This window comes from Polypterus senegalus, chromosome 17, assembly GCF_016835505.1.
Source record: "Polypterus senegalus isolate Bchr_013 chromosome 17, ASM1683550v1, whole genome shotgun sequence".
In the NCBI taxonomy this organism is placed as follows: Eukaryota; Metazoa; Chordata; class Cladistia; order Polypteriformes; family Polypteridae; genus Polypterus; species Polypterus senegalus.
The window spans coordinates 50,901,172-50,923,626 of NC_053170.1; the positions used below are offsets into that span (position 1 = coordinate 50,901,172).

At 37.9% G+C, this 22,455-nt stretch overlaps 1 protein-coding gene across 1 annotated transcript in view; it reads left to right on the plus strand.

The window, feature by feature from the left end:
- Positions 1-377: 377 nt before the first annotated feature.
- The window catches only part of LOC120517196, a 26,805-nt gene continuing 4,727 nt past the window's right edge, over positions 378-22,455 (plus strand). Inside the window, exons 1-10 of the mRNA XM_039739367.1 lie at positions 378-528; positions 1,703-2,683; positions 5,608-5,688; positions 6,148-6,256; positions 13,735-13,963; positions 17,061-17,282; positions 20,905-21,102; positions 21,208-21,389; positions 21,961-21,994; positions 22,177-22,275. Of these exons, the coding sequence (XP_039595301.1) occupies positions 1,807-2,683; positions 5,608-5,688; positions 6,148-6,256; positions 13,735-13,963; positions 17,061-17,282; positions 20,905-21,102; positions 21,208-21,389; positions 21,961-21,994; positions 22,177-22,275 (2,031 nt within the window). The 5' untranslated portion in view covers positions 378-528; positions 1,703-1,806. The remainder of the gene's footprint in view (positions 529-1,702; positions 2,684-5,607; positions 5,689-6,147; positions 6,257-13,734; positions 13,964-17,060; positions 17,283-20,904; positions 21,103-21,207; positions 21,390-21,960; positions 21,995-22,176; positions 22,276-22,455) is intronic.

The window sequence follows — 22,455 nt, forward strand, 5'->3', positions numbered from 1 at the left end:
ACTGGGAAAGAAATCCTGGACAGATTATCTTTTTCCTTTCAGTTGGTGTCTTTATTACTTATGGGGACATTTGTATTGTTTTACTCTATCTAGATAAAGAAAACCATTGCAAAATGTTTTAACATAAGAATCTATATGCATCATTCATATTCAATCATCAAAATGAAGAAAAAAACTGTGTTACTTTCGATTTCTGTGAAACAAAGAAATGAGTTTCAATTTTCTCAGCTGATGCTTTGACGAACTGGATCGGCTAGTGTGTAATACATTAAGCCTCATAGGAGGAGATAAAATTCACAAGATCATGTTACAGGAAAAAAAAAAAATCTATGTCTATTTAACAAGAGCATTTTGGACTGTGAATCATTTTTCTTGTGAATAGATATACTTAGTTAAAAACAATGATTCTGCTTTACTGGGGTTAGAAAGAGTTTTTTGAATACATTTTCTTGAAGACTGTGGTTTGGCATTTTTTTCAAACATTACTATAAAAAAAGAAAAGAAAATTGGCATTGAACTATATCCGTGGTAAGAAAGTGTTATGTACTTGAAGCTACATTAGTAAATATTGCGACTTTTGTGATTGTTTTTCTTAATATTGTACTGATTTCATTCATTTCATTTCATTTTGTTGTAAGGAGTTTGCATTTCTGGTTGATAATCAAACATTTCATGTTATGTTTTAAATTAAACAAAGTCTATATTTTTTCAGGTTCTCACAATGGTTTATTTGTATTCTTTACGATATAGGCTGTTTATACTTTACTTTGTGTGTTTTTTAGACAACCGTTATGTTAATGTGTCTGTTCAAAATCTTCTGTACATTTGCACATTTGTGTATACTACAGCAACAATGTGTCTAGTTAATTTGTTATGCTTCTAAATGTTTTAAAAATAGTTTTTTAGAGAATTACATCAACATTTACATTGTGGTGTTCTTGCACATTACATATCTGAAATTTTTTTTTAGATGTTGCGCCTGTCCTGCTTGTGGCTGGGAAGTGACTTAATCTGTCTGAAATAACTTCATGCTTGATCTTCCCTATAAAGAACAGCCATAACACATAAATCTCTTTCAACTAAGTAATGTGCAAATACACGACAATTTAATAATTATTATAAAGTTAAATAATAATGACCTTGGGCTCAGTGTGACTATAGGTGTGTGTGAGTGTGCCGTGTAATAAACCAACATGCCATGAAGGTTTGGTTCCGGTCTTGTGCCTAACAACTGAGACCGACCCTGCCTTTCTATGACTGCGTACTGGACAAAGATATTCGTTAATCAAAATTGATATCATAATAGTGAGTGGCATTTTAAATTTGTGTACAAGTTAGTAACAATTTCCAACTTTGTTTTCCAGCTTTATGATTATTCGGATTAAAGAGAACCCTACTACTAGCTATAATGTATATGAATTTGACAACTGTTAAACTAAAGTAGTATATTTACTTTTGCACATGGAGTAAATATACAGTAATGAATATTTGCTTATTTTACAAATTTTATTTCGACTTTTCCTTATATAAATATTGTATGTAAATAAAAAGATCTCTAATGTATAAGACAAATGTTGCTCTATTAGCAGCTTAGGAGAAGCAAGATTATAATGAACATGTTAAAATGAACCACCAAAGAACTGGTTTACATTAAGAATATTTATTACTTGAAAATAATTCTTTCTACTTTTTATATGTTCAGATTTAGATTTTGTAGCTGTGAAGATTTATTTGTGTCAGCTAATTTACAATTTTACGTTCTGGATCTCAGGAGTCTTTAGAAGTGGTGCCAGAGTTTCTAGCACAATGGATCAAAATAACCTAAAGAACTTTTTACAACTGTTGATCAGGAAACAACAGGAGGAGACAGCACGACAGAAGGCTAGAGATTCCATTCAAATGAAAGAAATTGAAAAGATAACTTGTCTGTTACAATCGACTTTGCCTGTAACTCAAGAGTCAAGCTCTATTCCTCTGACTAAGATGACTCCTCAAGATGACCCTGCTGCCTTTCTGAAAACATTTGAGCGATTAGCAAGACATAATCATTGGCCTGAGGAGACGTGGGCGCTAAGGTTAGCCCCACTTCTGTGCGGTGAAGCCCAGTTGGCCTATGCTGGTTTGGCTGACACAGATGCACTGACCTATGCTAAAGTCAAAGAAACCATTCTACGCCACTTCAAAACGGCTTCTGATTTATATCGGCAGGAATTTCGTTCACTAAAGATGCTACCTGGGGCTTGCCCTCGCTTTGTTGCTCAGAGGCTAAATGATTTAGCAAATCTGTGGCTTAAGCCAGTGGAAACAGAAAAAATGAAATTATTTGACAAAGTTGTATTGGAACAATTTCTGAATATTTTACCAAAAGAAACACAGGAATGGGTGAAAATGTTACAGCCTGAAGACCTTGAATCAGCAGTTATATACACTGAGTCATTTGCTGAAGGCACAGAAAGTGTTTCTGAATCAACAGGACAAGTGGCCAGTGAGCCCAGGATGAGCCCAGCATCTTCACATATGGCTGGATATGTTTTGCCTGCTGCAAAAATAGCATCTAGCATTGGAACTGCTCCACCCAGACAGCGAGAGCAAATAGTTCCTCCATATCTTTGTGATGAGAATATAAACACAGTTAGAGCTGGTGCAGATGGTGTCCAGATGAATCTCTCATTACAATGGAAAGGTAAGAGCAAAATTTACAAATGTATTATGTACTGTACCAGTAACGGCACACTGCAAATCCACTTGACTTGAGCATTCATAGTTTTCATCCTCTTTCTCTGTACGTTTAGCATTCGTTTGCACAAAGGTTGATGCGCTTGCTGCTTCCTGAGCATCTCTTCTTTCCTCCACCCTAGCGGCCCGCTTCTTCTCTTCTTCCGTTGGCATCTTTTCATGTTAAAACTGATTAAATCAGTGTTTGTGTTGCAATTACATAGTACTATATTTCTTAATTTTTCACTTAAGTTAGAACTTAAGTCTTCAATCTGCCTCAAGAATGATTTAAGATATGAAGAGGTAGGGGAAGTGATGGTGAAGGTGGTAAGGATGAGAACGGCGCCCATATGCATGTGCCACATGGCTGCCGTGCTGGCCGCTGCCGAGAGTTGATTCTACAATAAAATAAAAAGAGGAATAACCTTGGCGGTCAGTCATCACCCTGAACGGTTTGCGAGCTACAGGTGATTTAAAATTCTGGACAGACAAATGGACAGCCACGGCAGCATATTATATAGAAAGATACAACACAGGGTTGATCAACTTGTCCTCTATATGCCAAGCTTAGAGAATCATCATCATGTTATCATCTGGTCTATTAACACCCCAAAAGCCATGACCCCAATGTTCAGTGCTAACACTCTGAAATATGAACATTACATCTTTCACACATACAACCGTTAACCCGTAGTGCACATTTATTATTACATTTCATAAAATAGAATTGTCAGTGAGTAAAAGCAAGATCCCTGTCCTCTCACTAAACAAGGAGAGAAGGAGTAATTCAGTTCTGTGGTCTTTGATCTGAAATGTACACTAGTAGGACCATAATTTGATTTGCACTGCCATCCAAATTATATCATTAACAATTGTTTAAAATCTGTGGAGAGCACTTCCTTCACTACAGCACATTCATTCAGACATTTCTATTAGTTAAAACGTGCATAATTGTAAATATATGTATATAAATAGTGCTGCAGGTACATGTTTGTCAGATTTCTTCTTCAAGGGAGAGGTGAGGACTCCAGTTTCCCTTTAAAATTAAGACTTTTTCCCATATTAAAAAACTGCAATTGCAAATACATAAACTTCATGTTCTTATCCAAGTTATACTTGTGTTCTTAACCTTGGAATGTGACCTCCCATTGTTCCTAATCTTCATAGGTTTTAACCCTGTGTTCTAATAGGCATGTCTAATATTCTTCTGACACATTTCCAAATTCCAACATTAAAATTATTAGAAAATGTCTTGTGAATTGATCAAATATGTAATGTGAAAATAGAAATGAGTAGTGCTGATGTGGCAAAAGTGGATGTGTAGTAGTGAGGGAATTTTAGAATTTCTCACCAAAGTAAAATTAAACCATGTCTGGTGGCATATTAATACTTTTTCCTTAATAACTTAGTTTCAATTTTACATATATAAACAGACAAGGCAAACAAGGTGGTACAGTAGTTTGTGTTGCTATCTTACAGTGTCAGCATCTGAGAGTACTGGTTCTCTCCTGCATCCCAAAGATGTGCAGTTTAGGTTTATTGGAGATTCTAAATTTGCCCAGTATGAATAGGGGAGTTTGTGTGTGCTTTGTGGTGGACTGGTATTTTGTCATGCTGGAGTTTTCCTTGAGAGGATATAGTTTGACTGGCTACAGACCTTCAGTGGAAAATGAAGACGCAATAACTGAGTAAATATACGCATAATATACTGATATAATAAAGAAAATTAAAATGTAAAAAGTAATGCACAAAAAACAGTGTGCTAAATAAATACAAATGTTGGTACATATGTGTTTATATATACAGTACAGTACCAGTCAAAAGGCTGGACACACCCTGACATTATCATGTTTTTGGTAGAAATTGATACCTTTTATATCAAGATACAGTCAAGACATTACTAGTGTTTCTATAGGCTAGTACTGCTTGAAATGATTGATTTTTAATTTATTATTCACTTATGACTGAAAAGCCCCATTCAGCAGCCATTACATATATATATATATACAGTATATATATGTGATTTTATATATATATAAATAATATAATCTGTATATAGAACTTACTAAACATATATTGTGATAGATGGCCGAGGACCTTGCCCAGTTGGGACGCCATTTTGAGGAGAGGACCGGGGGAGCAGATATATCACCAGCAGTACCTCCTCCGGGACACAAGAGGGCAGCCCCCCGGTTTACATCGGGGCCACGGTACTAGAGCTTAGAAGCTCAACCCTGTGAGGGCCCGTGGCCACCACCAGGGGGCACCTGGAAAGCTCTGGAGCCGTGGTCTGCAGCACTTCCGCCACACCTGGAATTGCTGCTGGGACTTGATCGAGGAGCACCTGGAGCAATTCCGGGTGCAATATAAAAGAAACCACCCCACTCCAATCAGGGAGCCAGAGTCAGGAGGCAGAGGACAAAGCTTGTGAGAGAGGAGTGGAGACGGTAGAAGAAAAAGAACAGGAAAGAGATAAGGACTGAGTATAGTGGGGTTTGTACACTGTGTGCATTGTGTTGTTGTGCAGAACGTTAATAAACATGTGCGTTTGTGGGACATTCTGAGTCCGTGCCTGGTTGTGGCCGGGCTAATCTTCACTATATATATATATATATATATATATATATATATACAGTATATATGTATATGTGTGTGTGTATATATATATATATATATATATATATATCCACAAAAGCCAATGTAGCTGCAACTCAACACATATTGTAGACATGATCAAGATGTTTACTTGTCATTTAACTACAGTTTAGATTGGGATGTAAAATAATTGTAGCAATCTTAACCAAAGCATGATTCTTAGTTGCCGAGGTACTTCTAATTACTTGGCCATATAATGATTACATGCTGAGCTCTGTCTTTTATGTTTTATTTAAGGTAAAAAGAAATGTAATGAAGATCATGCATTTATTCCCAGAAAAAGGTATCGACCTGAGAATGATGAACAATTTCAGAAGTGTAAGAATGTTTACAATTTGCTTAATAAGCCATTTCATTTTTTGTATCACTTTCAAAGGACTGCATTCAGAGAACTTATTTTTCAGGTATTATTATATGCCATAGATGTGAGCACACACGATTTTGTTTGTCTAAATGAAGCATCCTTATCAGCTAGTTAAACCAGTAAAAAGGCTGATATGACACTTGATAATTCAGCACTAGGATGAGTTTAGTATTTTACTATTTTTATATAATTTCATATTCTTTTTTATCATCTTTCTTTTGCCTTCTTTGTGCATTCTCTACATTTTTCCATTTGGAAGCTGGCTTGTGTTAAAAAGCAAATTACAGATAAAGTAGAATGACTTTCAAATGAATTATCAAAATGTAATAAAGTTATTAATTGCAATAGAAATACTTTGTTCCTTACTTATTCTGAATAATCTATATCATGAATTAACAAAACTTTCCTTTTAGATTATAACATGGAAGAGAAATCGCGAATTGTTATAACTAAGATGCATGAAAAACTGCAGTATTTGTTCAACAATGAGGAGAATGAAACTGCCTTTGTATCAGAATTAAAGTATGTGTTTGCTTATTTTATTAACACGTTTACTATTTTGTTATTGCTGTGCCTGAATAATTTCTCGCTAACCTATTCAATGCATAAAGAGAGCTTGTTTTTAAAATATTAATTTAACTTTTTAATAATTAAAATGTTTCATTTCAGTATCAGTGCACATTTTCATTCTTTGCATGGGTCATACAATTACTGTATATAGCTACTATTTAAAATTCAACTGCAAATAATTTTTAAAGAAATATCATAGTGCCAGCTGTTTTACTATTTTGGGATTGACCTACAAAAGAAAAGTCCACAAAGGTTTAATGTGAACATTCAGTGCCCTACATAATGTTTGGGACAAAGACTAATTTTTTCTTTATTTAACCTTCTGCTCCACAGTTTAACACAAATCAAACAATTCAGTGATTAAAGTGCACATTGCAACTTTCATTTAAGGGTATTTGCATATATTTCAGTCATACTATGGGCAAATGACAACACTTTTTCCACACAGCCCTTCATGTTAGGGAACCATAATGTTTGGGGTGTGTTTGGGACAATTGCCGTCACAGGTGTTTGTGCTTCCTCTGGTGTGTTTCATTGCTTCATCAGGGCAGGCATAAGATACCTCGGCTTGCTTCTACCTGCAGACTGTCTTTAAGGTCTGTAGTTGCCATTGTTCAACATGAGGAGAAGAGCTGTGCTAGTGGATGTCAAAGGAGTGATTATGAGTCTGAAAAACAACAATGAAACCATTAGAGACATTGATAAAACCTTAGGATTTCCTAAATCAACTGCCTGGAATATCATTAAGAAGAAAGAATGAACTGTTGAATTTAGTATTTGCAAAGGGACTGGTAGGACAAGAAAGAACTCCTCTGCTGATGGTAGAAGAATCCTCATTATGATTAAGAAAAAGCCCCAAACACCTGTGTTACAGATCAGAAATAGTCTTCAGGAAGCGAATGAGGATGTGTCAGAGACTACTGTCCACAGGAAACGTCATGAAAAGAAATGCAGAGGTCACACTGCAAGTTGCAAACCACTAGTTAGCTACAAATACAGGATGGCCAGATTACAGTTTGCAAAAAAAAAAAAAAAACTCAAACGAACCTGCAGAATTCTGGAAAAAGGTCTTGTGGAGAGATGAGACTAAGATGAACCTGTATCATAGTAATGGCAAAAGCAAAGTGTGGAGACATAAAAGGAACTACCCAAGATCCAAAGCATATCACCTCAGTTGTTAAACATGATGGTGGGGGATGGTGTTCTGGCTTAGGCGTGTATGGCTGTCACAATGACTGGCACACTTATCTTCACTGATGATGGAACTGCTGACGGCAGTTGCACAATAAATTCTGAGGTGTTTAGAAACATCTTTTCTTCTCAAATTCCAGTAAATGCCTCCAAACACATTCAATTGTGCATTTATCCTACATCAAGATAATAATCCCAAACATACTGCTAAGGGCTCATTTATACTTCACGCTCAGAACGCGTACACGTCCGCATCATGGCTGCCACGCGTTCCCAGCGTTCATTTCACGCGTCCTCTGAGCAGGTCCTCAGAAATTAACGTGGCTGCGCGCGAGTTGCAGTACCAGCAAAAGTCGGGGCGAGTGTGCTAAAAGTCGGAACGTGACGTCAGAGTCTCTGTTTACTATCTACATGTGACAGCAAGCCTCTATGGAGATCCTTCGGGGATCGATGTGCGCGCTTTGCTGTTTGATGAATGGTTCAAAGTGTTGAAGCAAAATGCCGACATACAGATGCATTCGTGGTGCTTTTATATTCAAGCGTCGTATATTCCCGATCGTAATGACACGATACATTTTAAAAGTCTCACATACCATCTTTTGTGCCATCTATTTTTTATTTTTTACTTTACCTGCTGTCAGGTCAAGAAGCTCGTAGCGATTAAAAACTGGGATGACGTTTACGATGGTCTGCTTTAATAATAAAGTAAACTACGAGGTTAAAGTGGACATTTCGAGATTAAAGCGAAATTTCCACTTTAATCAAAAATACGTTTTCACCGTGTCTCTTATTTTTTTCTCAGTGGCTCAAATACAGCGCTATACATTATGTTGCCGATGTGAAGTTGCAAAAAAAAAAAAAAAATAGACGGCACTGAGACTTTTAAAATGTGTCATCACGATCGGGAATATGCGACGCTTGAATATAAAAGCACCACGAATGCATTTGTATGTCGGCATTTTGCATCACCACATCGAAGCATCCATCCCGTAGGATCGGCATAGAGGCTTTTTGTCACATGTAGATAGTTCCCGAATGTAATGACACGATACATTTTAAAAGTCTCACATACCATCTTTTGTGTTGTCTTTTTTAATTTTTTATTTTGCAACTTAACAACAGCAACATAATGTATAGCGTTATATTTGAACCACTGAGAAAAAAATAAAGGACATGGTGAAAACGTGTATTTTGTGATTAAAGTGGAAATTTCGGCTTTAATCTCGAATTGTCCACTTTAACCTCGTAGTTTACTTTATCATTAAAGCAGACCGTCGTAAACGTTATCCCAGTTTTTAATCGCTACGAGCTTCTTGGACCTGACAGCTGCGGCAAGCAGCAAAAGATCACCACACAGAACAAATTAAATGTATGATATTCCAACTCTCTGCACATTTAGAATCTTTAGATTCATACTTGATATCACTTTCATGATGAAATGCATTAAAGTGTGTATGTTACATTTTACATATAATTTCATTTAAATAATGAATACTGTTAATAATTACAAACATGGGGGTGTCACGGTGGTGGAGCGATAGCACTGCTGTCTCGCAGGGAGTTATGTTGCTGGTATTTCCTGCTTGTATTCCACACTGTGCTCCGGTTTCCTTCCAAAGATAAGCAGATTTGGGGATTTGGTGCCGCTAAAATGACGCTAGTGTATGTGTGTGCTTGTATTCACCTTGCGATGAGCGGAGACCTCGTCCAGGGATTGTTTCTCAGTCGTGCCCAATGCTTGTTGGAATGGACACATCCCTGGATTGATGGATTTAATCAATAAACATCCTTTTCACAGATATTGCGGTAAGGTGTTATCGGAATTTAATAGGTGTTTTAGGCAATTCACAACACAGAGAAGCTGAACATGTTCTCACCGTGATAATATCTCACACTGCCACCTGGTGGACTCCTCCAGATTTACGTAAAGTACGCGCGCAAGTATAAACACTTCAACGCTTGCGTAGCAGGAGCGTCCGCTGCAGCATGCGTCGCGTCGCGTGAAGTATAAATGAGCCCTAAGACAACACAGGAGTTTTTCAAATCCAAAAAATGGAAAATTCATAAATGATCAAGCCAGGCATATGGTTAAGAAAAGACTTAAAGGGACCAGACCCGGACACAAGCAGGAAATGAAGATGGCTGAATTAGAGAATTGGAAGAGCATCACCAAAGAAGATACTCAGCACCTGCTGATGTCTATGAATCGCAGACTTCAAACAGTCATTGCATGCAAGAGATACAGTATGCAACAAAGTACTAAATATGATTTCTTTTATATACCTGGCATTGCGGTGTCCCAAATTTTATGGTGCCCTGAAACGAGGGGACCATGTAGGAAAAAGTGTTGTCATTTCTACATGGTGTGACTGAAACATATGCAAATACTGGCAACACTAAGCTCTGGGTGTACATTTTATATAAGTGGGTGTTCCTGTTACAGGCGGATCGGTGCGGCATCCGCAGTGATGCAGGCTCTGCATCGTTCTGTCGTGGTGAAAAAAGAGCTGAGCCGTAAGGCAAAGCTCTTAATTTACCAGTCGATCTACTTTACTACCCTCACCTATAGTCATTAGCTATGGGTAGTGACCGAAAGAATGAGATTGCGAATACAAGCGGCTGAAATGAGTTTCCTCCGCAAGGTGTCTGGGCTTTCCCTTAAAGATAGGGTGAGAAGCTCAGTCATCCAGGAGGGGCTCAGAGTAGAGCCGCTACTCCTCCACATCGAGAGGAGTCAGATGAGGTGGCTCGGGCATCTGATCAGGATGCCTCCTTGATGCCTCCCTGGTGAGGTGTTCCGGGCACTTCCAACCAGGAGGAAGCCCCGGGGAAGACCCAGGACACGCTGGAGGGACTATGTCTCCTATGACTCCCGGCTGGCCTGGGAACGCTTTGGGATTCTCCCGGAAGTGCTGGAAGAAGTGGCTGGGGAGAGGGAAGTCTGGGCCTCTCTGCTCAAGCTGCTGCCCCCGCCACCCAACCCCGGATAAGCGGAAGAGAATGGATGGATGGATGGATGGTTGGATGGGTGTCCTGTTATGGGTTCATATACTCTCCATTGCTGCCTTGCACCTTGGTTCGAATAGGCACCAGATTATTGTGGTCATAAATTGGATACGTGGGTATAGTTTTTATTCAAGATGGCAAACAAAGCAATTTAGAAGCTTATGTTCTATCTTAAGTTGCACTTCAGATGAATAGCTAAGTTTAATAAAAATCAGTTTACTCCAGTAATTTTTAATGGACACAATTTTTTATTTATTTCTGTGGGTAATACATAACTAATAATTCTTTATTTATTTGTCACATGCATAGTTATACAGGACAACATGCAGTGAAATGCATCTTTTCACATACCCCTTGGGGTCAGAACGCTGGGTCAGCCATTGTACAGTGCCCTGGAGCAATTGAAAGTTAAGGGCCTTGCTCAAGGGCCCAGCAGAGTAGCATCTCTTTTGGCAGTGACAGGGATTTGAACCGGCAACCTTCGGGATGCCACTGCAGATCCTAAGCCTCAGGGCCACCACTGCACCCTTATGTTTAATGATATTGCTTCATTATTATTTAAAGAAATAATTAATGAGTGTTTTAAAATGGAAGCAAAGGCACCAAAAGGCAGTTTCATTCATGTTTTAATGCCTTTACTTTTTCAACATAACATTCTCAGGGTTGTGGGGAACTGGAGACAATCTCAGAACCATTGGCCTTATATATATGAAACAGAAATGACTGATGCGTGCAATGACTTAAATATAATATTTTACCTATTATTTTTTCAACAACAACAACATTTATTTATATAGCACATTTTCATACAAAAAAGTAGCTCAAAGTGCTTTACATAATAAAGAAAAATAAAAGACAAAATAAGAAATTAAAATAAGACAACATTAGTTAACACAGAAAAAGAGAAAGGTCTGATGGCCAGGGAGGACAGAAAAAACAAAACAAAAACTCCAGACGGCTGGAGTAAAAAATAAAATCTGCAGGGGTTCCAGGCCACGAGACCGCCCAGTCCCCTCTGGGCATTCTACCTAACATAAATGAAATAGTCCTCTTTGTATTTAGGGTTCTCACGGACGGACTTGATGATGATGGTCATGCAGACTTTTGGCTTTTAATCCATCAATGCTGGAACATCACGGTGCTTTGAGTAGATGGTGGTGGTGCAAGCCACCACCAAAAGGACACCAAAAAAAGAAACATAAGAGAGAGTAGGGGGTAGTACAGATTTTAGAGCCCCCATGAATAGTTATTATAATGAGTTGGATATACCGAGTATCAGGATTTTAATTACAGTGAAGTTATGAGAAGGCCATGTTAAAGTAATGTGTTTTCAGCAGTGTTTTAAAGTGCTCCACTGTATTAGCCTGGCGAATTCCTATTGGCAGGCTATTCCAGATTTTAGGTGCATAACAGCAGAAGGCCGCCTCACCACTTCTTTTAAGTTTTGCTTTTGGAATTCTAAGGAGACACTCATTTGAGGATCTGAGGTTACAATTTGAAATATAAAATGTCAGATATTCTGATATATAAGATGGAGCGAGATTATTTAAGGCTTTATAAACAATAAGCAGAATTTTAAAGTCAATCCTGAATGACACAGGTAACCAGCGTAGTGACATCAAAACTGGAGAATTGTGTTCGGATTTTCTTTTCCTAGTTAGGATTCTAGCAGCTGCATTCTGCACTCGTTGCAATCGATTTATGTCTTTTTTGGGTAGTCCTGAGAGGAGTGCGTTACAGTAATCTAGTCGACTGAAAACAAACGTGTGAACTAATTTCTCAGCATCTTTCAGTGATATAAGAGGTCTAACTTTTGCTATGTTTCTTAAGTGAGAAAATGCTGCCCTAGTGATCTGATTAATATGCGCTTTAAAATTCAGATTACAGTCAACAGTTACCCCTAAGCTTTTTACCTCCTTCTTGACTTTTAATCCTAATGTATCCAGTTTATTTCTAGTAGCCTCATTGTATCCGTTATTCCCATTCACTAAGATTTCAGTTTTCTCTTTATTTAGCTTGAGAAAGTTACTATTCATCCATTCAGAAATAAAAGTAAGACAGTGTATTCAGTCACTGTTGTTCCTTTTGCTTTTTTCTATTGTAATAAATTTGATTTCTCTTGAATATCTACATTTTTACTAGTGAAGTTTTTATTACAGTACTTACAACAGCGACAAGCATGTTTTTTTGTCAAGAGGGTAAAAATAAAACTATATATAAAAATTCTATACTAGGATATTAGAAAAATAGACCTTACAGAGAGGTACTGTGTTGTATATTTGCTATAGAACAGAAAATATCAGTAAACAATCCATCCATTATCCAACCCGCTATATCCTAACTACAGGGTCACGGGGGTCTGCTGGAACCAATCCCAGCCAACACAGGGCAAGGCGCCAGCCCACCGCAGGGCACACACTAGGGACAATTTAGGATCGCCAATGCACCTAACCTGCATGTCTTTGGACTGTGAGAGGAAACCGGAGTACCTGGAGGAAACCCACGCAGACACGGGGAGAAAATGCAAACTCCATGCAGGGAGGACCCAGGAAGTGAACCCAGGTCTCCTAACTGCAAGGCAGCAGTGCTACCCACTGCGCCACTGTGCCGCCCTAGTAAACAGTCAAATACTAAAATAATTAAATGAGAAAGTAATGATTATGAATAAGATTTACACAAACTTAGATTTATGTAACAAGGTTGGAAGAGAAGCTACAACACTGATGGCAGGGTCACCAGCCAACTCAACTTCTGGGGATTCTTCTGGCCCTTCCCAGACCATCAAAGTCAGTTGTTCTACATCTCCCATAGAGGACATGCACATGATTGTTGGGATCCGCCACCCTGTGTCCTTGCCCGTCTTTTTTAAATACATTTTTCTACTGCTCAAATCACATGAAGCCCAAACGAGTTACTTCTAAGAAAAGCTGTTTGATTCAAATAACTACTTTTAGTTACTACAGCGAAACTGTCCATGGTGAAACCAGAGGAATGGTACATACTGTAAGTAAGTAGATTGTGCCATAAGTGAAGGTTTCAGTACCCATGCACACTTACAATGCACAAATGTACTGTGGGTACAGAGGCAGTTACATCAATTTACTGTGGAATACCCTATACGCAGCAGTAGTTTAAATTAAACTATTTTTCTTTGCTTATTGTAAAGTGCTGTTTTAGAAGTTATTTTTTTTATTCGAAAAACATGTTAAAACATTTCCTTTTCTGTCTTACAGAGAAAAGATCACAAATTTAAAACAAAAACATCTTTATGAGGAAATGTTCATTGGAATATTTGGCAAGACAGGAACTGGAAAGAGTTCACTGATAAATGCTCTTCTAAATGAAAAAACCTTACTGCCTACATCATCAAGAAAAGCTTGCACTTCTTGCATTATCCAAGTGCAAGTTCATGAAAACAACCGCCTCGTGTACAAAGCTGAGATCGAATTCATCAGTAAAGAGGTATTAACACCTTAAAGTGCCTAAAAAAAGGATTCAATCCCTTGGAAATTTTCATATTTTTTTGTTAAACAACAATAGAGTTCTTTATTTTGTTTTTTGACAATGATCAACAGGAAAAGACTCTTTAATGCCAAAGTGAGGACAGATCTGTGTTAGAGTGGTCAAAATTAATTACAAATATAACACATAAATAATTGATCACATATGCTTTCACCCTTTTTAAAATGATGCCCCTAAATCATTCACATTTGCAGCCAATTGGTTTTAGAGGTTACCTATTGTAGGAAAATGATTTCTCAAAATACACAAAAAAGAGTTGGGGAATTGTCCCCTTATAATGTCTGGCGATCTTGCACAAAAATGATTGCAAAAAGGTGATCAAAAGCATAACATTTGATGATACACAGTAGTTGAAGGTGAGTATTTATAGGAAATGGCGATCGGAAGGAAGTTGTAGTGGAAATGATGTCATAAGTGGGAGAAGGAAGTGATATCATCGGGAGGCGACGAGAAGTGATATTGGCAGAAGTGGCATGATCAGGTAGGGTCGGAAGTGATGTCATCAAAGGGCGGAGGAGGAAGTGATGGAATGGAATAGGAGCCATTTTGGGAATCTGGGACTGTTGATGGTCAGTGAGTTAGTTTATGGGTTTTCTTCAACAACTCTGGTGGAAGAAGGAGAGAGGTGTTAATACCTGATATTACTCCATTGTCTCGCGATAGATCACTCACCTTAGGGTTTGTTGGCTGCCTCATAAGCGCACGTATGTGACAATATTTATTTAAAGGAGATCATCTGTCTGGAGTTTCAATTGATTTTATTATAAATGCACATGTATCTGAAAAGTCCAACTTGTGCTGAGTCAGTATTCTCTTTGGGAGAAAACCTGTTATTCAGTATGTAAACGACCCCAAGTTTAAAGTCAAAGCTACATAAGAAAGGCTCAAAACCAGCAACGCTAATGTCCCGGAGTGACCAAGTCAGAGTGCATATCTCAATCCAATTGAGAGTTTTTGGCTGGACATCAAAAAGTCTGTTCACACACAATCCCTGTGTGACCTGAAAGAGCCTGAGCAGCTTTACAAAGAAGAACGGGAAAAGCGCCTTCAGTGTCCAGATGTGCAAATCTGATGGAGTCCAGTGCACACAGACTCGTGACTTCCAAAGGTGCACTTACTAAATACTAATGTGAGGAGAAAACATACTTAATGGGATCAATTATTTTGTTTTATGTATTTCAAAATTAATTTAGATCACTTTGTAGAAATCTGTTTTCATCTTGATGTTAAAGATTCCTTTTCTGTTGATCAGTATAAAAAAGCCAAATTAAATTCACCGTGATTCGGTGGTGTATAATAATAAAATCTACAAATATCCAAGTGGGTGAATACCTATTACAGGCACCTCATTGATAATTACACATTACTTCTTCATACTTGAAAATGTCATATCTTGAAAGTTTGGACATTTTACTCTCTCTGTTGTTTGGTATATTTTCCTTTTCTAAAAGCAAATTTGGTTCTTATATTTATGTTGCTTATTAACAAAAATCATTTAATTTAGCTTTTGTATACAAAGGTGAGTTTCACAGGAAGCAGAGGGTTATGGTGTGAGGAACCTTATCAGAATTGGCTGATGTTAAGTGTAGTGTTCCACAGGGGTCAGTGCTAAGGCCACTGGTATTTTTAATATATATAAGTGATTTAGATAGGAATATAAATAAGAAGCTGGTAAAGTTTGCAGATGACACCAAGACAGGTGAATTGGCAGATAACCTGGAATCAATTGAATCATTACAGTATGACTTGGACAGCATACAAGCTTAGGGAGATTTGTATCAGATGAAATTTATTATGAGTAAATGCAAAATGTTAGATTTGAATACACAATGGGAAGTCTGAAAATCAAAAGTGGACCTTATGAGAAAGATTGATGAATCATAGTGGACTTGATACTATCAACTACCAGACAGTGTTCAGAAACTATTAAGAAGGCTAACAGAATGTTAGGTTATACAACATGACATGTAGAGTACAAGTCCGAGGAGGATACACTAAAGCTTTTTAACGCAGACCTCATCTGAAGTTCTGTGTACAGATTAGATCTCCAGCGCACAAAAATGTCATAAAAGTGCTAGAAAAGGTCCAGAGAAGAGCAACTAGGCTCATTTTAGGGATATAGAGGATGAGTTATAATTAAAAGAGCTGAGCTTTTTCAGTTTAAGCAAAAGGAGATTAAGAAGTGACATGATTGAAGTGTTTAAAATATAAAGGAAATTAGTCCAGTGGATCGAGACTGTTACTAGTGAGTTCATCAAGAGCACAGGGACACAGTTAGAAACTTGTTAAGGAAAGTTTTCACTCAAACATTAGGAGGGTTTCTTCACACAGAGATCCATAAACATATGGAATAAGCTACCAAGCAGTGTGGTAGACAGTAGGATATTAGGGACGTTCAAAAATTGACGTTATTTTGGAAGAATTCAATGGATAGGACTGTTCTGAAGTTCTAATAGGGTACAGTGTCTTAAACGTCTGTCTATAAGGTTTATTGACAGACATCACAAAGAAAGTAATGCTGCTAAACTGTAGAATTTTGAACTGAAAATGATTGGAAAAATAAAATACGTAAGAAAGTAGGATATTTAAGGAAAAGTAACCTCTAACTCATGTCAGAGATAAATCAGTATCACCAACTCTTCTTCTGATTACATTGTGATTATGAATGATACATTTTCCTTAATAGAAAATGAATGAACAAGCACACAAACTATGCATTTTAAAGATATTCTAACTATTGTATAAATTAAAATCTGAAAAACTTTCAAATGCTGCACGCTCATATTGGTACCAGAAGGGGAAGTTCTTTAAAAAGCCTTGCAAACCTGAAATAATGGGTAAGTGGGCAGTTGAGGATCGTTTACAGTATCTCATCATATTGTAGATGGTGGGGCTTACATCATGTGCCAGTAGCTCTAATATTGTACTTGGTTCAATTAAATACCTCTCTTTTAAACCCATTTCCTGTGCATCACAGTTCTGTATATTAATATCTAATTAAAATATTTTTTGTCATCATTCCCATTTTATACTACAGGAATGGGAGGAAGAGCTGAAAGAACTCATAGAGAACTGTAAACAAGACCATAATGAGGATAGCAGTTATACAGAGGATGGACAGGAGGCTGAGAGTGAACTTGCAAAAGAAAAAATTATGGCTGTTTATGGAAAAGACGGATTAAATAAAAGTTTTTTTGAGCTGGCAAACTTGAAAATTCTCGACACTTTAAAGGGTAGCAAAGTATTTTTTTCAAAAACTGTAAGTATTTTAGATTTTCTTTCATTTTTTTCATAGATTTTTTTTATTGTTTTATGCTATATAACTGTGAGGAGGTACAGATTTGCTTATTTAAAAACATTATGAATACAATTTAATTTCATGGTCCTTTGTTTTGTTTTTTAATTTTGACCTTTTGTTTTTCTTTTTATGAACCTGACAAATTCAGTGATGTTGTGTCATTCAATATACAGTGTGGTTTGCAGAAAATGCAATCATAGGTGCTCTACCTTTTGTTTCAGTTAATGACTGTCACTTGTATACAAGTAACATTTTTGACATTTTGCCCATCATCTATATATATAATTCACTAAGGCAAGACGACCATGGAAAGCACGCCGGAAGAGGCGTGGATTCACTATGCTGCCGACAAGTGAGACACCTATGGCGCACGCAGGAAAGAGCCACGCCCACCAACTCCAAGACCATTGGATACGATGACAACTCGCATGACCACGCCCACTAACTCGGACGCGATGACACAGAAAAAATGGCGTCATTTATATTTGTCTGTCGTAGAGGCCACATGCAGTGCAGGTCAGGTTAATGTCATGTACCTCAGAGCTATGTTGCCTATTCATAGAGGCATGTTTCTAGCGGAGGTGAATCGCCATATGCAGCGTGTGAAACGGTTTGCGAGGGGTTTCCCATGGGATCCTTAAAACAATCCTTTACAACTGAGGTTGAAGCACAATGCAGTAAGCAGTCTTTGAAAAACAACTTTTCGGTTACGAATCACGACCGCGTGCAGCATAGCAAACTGTTTTACACGATACATACAGCTATTCGCTTCCGCGACAAACATGTGTCTTCTTAGATGCTCCTACAGGAACACGGAAGACGTTTTCCTGCCCACCAACGCTCTTTTTTCACCAGACGGCGTCTACCCTCGCTCTCTAGGCATTCACACTGCCTGCCCATTTGCCCGGACGCAAAGACTCACCGACCACCCAGGGTAGTCTCTTTCGTCTGTGGTAAGAGTCCGCATGCACGTCTCAGCCACGCGCCGTTTGTTATGCCGCGGGTTCACTATTGTGTTGTATTTTGCTCTCTCCAGAGTTCCATCTTTTCATTCACTTACTGTTGTATTCTCACACCAACCCGTTTTAGACATCCGTGTCTTTCCAGAAGTGTTTAGCATTCAATAAATAATTATGCATGACATTAACCGTGTGTCTATCCAGCGCAGAGAGGCGTGGGTAAGCCGTTGAACCCCATTCGGGCTGCAAGCTGTGGAATTCCCACTAAATGTGACTCATACGCTCCCACTCATTACATCCCTACACTTTGTGCACACCCCCCTCCTACCGTGGTCGGGTATCTAGGTGGATTATATATAGAAAAGCAGCCAAAACCGAGGAGTATCCCATTTGGTCCTTAAAACATTCCTTTACAACTGAGGTTAAAACACAGTGAAGTAGGCAGTCTTTAAAAAAAAGTTTTCGGTTACGACGCCACACCTGCGTGCACCATAGCAAACTGTTTTACACGCTACATACAGCAATTCGCTTCAGCGACAAACATGCGCCTGTAATTATATCCGGCCCGCGAGATCATTTTATATATTATTGTTATTAATGGCCCGGCGATATGAAGCGCTGGTAACACAATAAACTACAGATCCCATCATGCAGCGCTTCAGATGCCTTTTTGAACACTTACCGTTTTAATAGGGTTGCTACCCGTCCTTTAAAATACGGAATCGTCCCGTATTTGAGAATGAAATTGCGCGTCCCGTTTTGAATCAATACGGGACGGGTTTTGTCCCGTATTTTTTTTTTATCATTTTTTTTTTAAGCAGCGTCTTATGCAAATCATCCCACACGCATTTTATGAAGATGCCTCCTTTCCTACTTTTGATTGGGTAATTCTTGATGTCATCGTTAGTTTGATTGGTCTTTTTAACTGTCCAGTGAGGTGGGCGGGTCTTTTAAGTAGAGTCTGCAAAGTGTGCGTCCCTTATTTTTTTGTATTAAAAGTGGTAACCCTACGTTTTAATCAAGTCTAGCTTATGATGCTGCAAGTTATTGCGAAGCTAGCCCTCACGATGCCGAAGAGAAAAGTTGATTCTCAAAATAGAGCCTTTAAAAACCGATGGGAGGCTGAGTACTGTATATGTTTACTGACATTGCCGGTAAACCCGTGTGTCTCATTTGTGGAGCTAATATGGCTGTAATTACAGAATTTAATCTATGAGACAAATCAGGATAACCTGAAAGACCTGAATGCAAAACAGAAGAGTTAAAGAAGAATCTGACACTTCAGCAGACATTTTTTACCCGTGCAAAATCACAAAGTGACTTCAAGTGAAGCTACTTTTATGGGAGACACAAATGCACCAGTGCAACTTGCCCCACTTTCCCTGTTGCCAAGTAATGTTGAACCAAGTTGGCACAACGGTGTTCCCAAATACGCACTTTGCTGATAAACTGAGCGCACTGTGCACTGAGTTCGCACGGCGCTTTGGTGACTTTGAAGAACAAAAAAAGAATTTTGAGTTGTTTCGCAACCAATTTGCCGTCGATGTGGAAACTGCACCTGTGCAGATTCAGATGGAGGTGATTGAGCTGCAGTGTAATGGCACACTGAAGGCAAAGTACGATACTGCAGGGCCCGCACAGTTTATTCACTCCATTCCCACAAAAATGCTCCAGCTCCGTCTACATGCGGCTCGAACCTTGTGCATGGGTAGACCGTGTGTCTACCCGGCGTGGGTAAGCCGATGAACCCCATTCGGGCTGCAAACTAAGTGCGACTCATACGCTCCCACTGTTGCGTCCCAACCATTTGTACACCCAACCCTGCTACTACCATGGTCGGGTGTCTTAGTGGAATATATATAGAATAGCAGCCAAAACCGCACAGAGCAATGAAAACTCTACGTCAGTCACAGGTACATCTGTACTGTGTAAAGACGGCGACTCAAGTGACGAGTTGGAGATGGACACATGAGCGGGCAATGCATACTGAACGAGAAATCAGCAGACTAGCATGACGGACGGAGCTGAATCAACGTCATTCTCCTTTCCTCCCGTTCCACACTCCGCGCCATGCACCCCCATTCCTCCGTCTGGCAGGAGAAGCAGCGAGGACGGTGCGCCAGTTTTCAGTCACTTCAGACGATTGTGTGTTGGTTCGTTCCGTGCATTGTTACAATGTTGCTTTTCTTGCTGATTTATTACATTACCGATTTTTCAAATGTTACTTTTCTCCCTCTGCTTAAAAATCATTAAAAAACCGGCCTGATTATGCGGCGTATGGTACGCGGCGGGTTGGCTAGTTAAGTATAAAAATGATTTTGTTTTATAACAATTTTGTCTCTTTAATGACAGTATGAATCATGTGAGAAAGACAGTGCTTTGCAAAAAAAATCTTCAATTCATGTGAAAAAAATGTCTTAATTTAAGCACTTTTTCTATGGTATTCTAAAATTAGTTGTGCCGTAAGGAAGTTAGTAAAAAAAGGGTATGTGATGCTTATTATATGGTATAGTTTTGTTCTCCAGTTTTACAATGCTGGTTTAACCTGAAATATTTAAGTATGTATAAGAGAAGAGCAGAAACCCCAAGTGCAACAAATTATGTTGGTTATTTACATCTCACAGGGCTCAGAGTTGTCTGAGAAGATTAATCAATATATAAGGAGTGAATCAGATGATGAAACCTCCCGTTCTTATTGGCCCCTGGTGAAAGTTGTTAAACTTCATGTACCAAAAGCCTGTGGATTGCCAGATCAAGTGGTATTGGTTGATATACCAGGAACTGGAGATTCTAATAAAGACAGAAATAAAATGTGGAAGGAGGTATAATTTTACCTTTACAACCTTTATAATATATTTAAAATGTGAGTTTCAAATTCTAGATTACAAATACACTGTAAATGGATATTCTTTTCATTTCTTAAACAGTATATCAGCAAGTGTAATTCTATTTGGATTGTTACGGATATCACAAGAGCAGAATCTGACAGAAATGCATTAGAAATCCTGAATACTGGACTGAGAGGAATTGCTGGTGGAGGAGAGTGCCAAAATATAACCTATATATGCACCAAAACTGATGAAATAGGCATTCAAATGGGCATTCAGAGGTGAGTTATTATTTGAAATTGGTTAGATTGGTGCTGCTCCTCTGAAACCCTCTCTTAAACGGTGATACAATGGGAAACAATCTTCTCTTTGTTTGATCAGTTGCTGGCTTGCTGCTGCTGCCATGCTGCGTGATCTGCATCTCGCATGACGCTTCGAACATTTAAAAGCCTGTACAGCAGCTATCCTACTCTTTGTCTTTTATTTCCGGCTCGGGGCATGGTTAAATCACTTGGCACTCTTGGTTAAGTCTTCTCTCACGGGACATGAGTTCTTGATATTTTTTAGTTTATAATTTAAAAACGGAATAAGAATCTGAAAATCTAACACATTAAAGTTCAATAAATTCTGAAAAGAATGATACCAAACATATTTATGTAGGTTTTAAAATAAGCCCAATTTAAAGCATGACAAAAAAGTCACATAAAATCTTTGTACAAAAGTGTTGCACTTTTAGGCTTAGGATTTTACAGTATATATATATATATATATATATATAAATAATAATTATAAAATAATAATATATATAAATTAATAAGCCTAGTATTTTAATCAACTTTATTTCTTTTCCAGTGGTCACAAAACACAACGGATTTCAGGACATGCAGTAAGTAGCCATGTATTTTTATCCAAGTTGAATTTTTGACAACTTAATATTTAAGCTGAAAGGAATTTAATTATGATTAATATTATTATTAAGACTGCTTATAATTGTATTTATGTATTAACTCTAAAACAGTCATTTAAGCCCTTCACCTGTGGTAGAGACTTTTAAAATATGTTTTGCAGGAACCAGATGATGACAGCAAATTGAAAAGAGATACAATACTTATGAGAAATACTAAAGTCAAAGAGAAGATTAATGATAAATGCAACAAAATAGTAAAAGTAAGGGATTCTTTTTTACTTATACTGTTACTGAAATGACATAATGTAAGCATCATTGAAAGTTACAGAATAATTAAGTATTTAATTTTAAAAGTATTAAAGGGTTTTTCATATACAGTACATGTTTTAACATCTAAAACAAAATGTTAATGTTAACAGGTCAAAGAAATCTGTTTATTT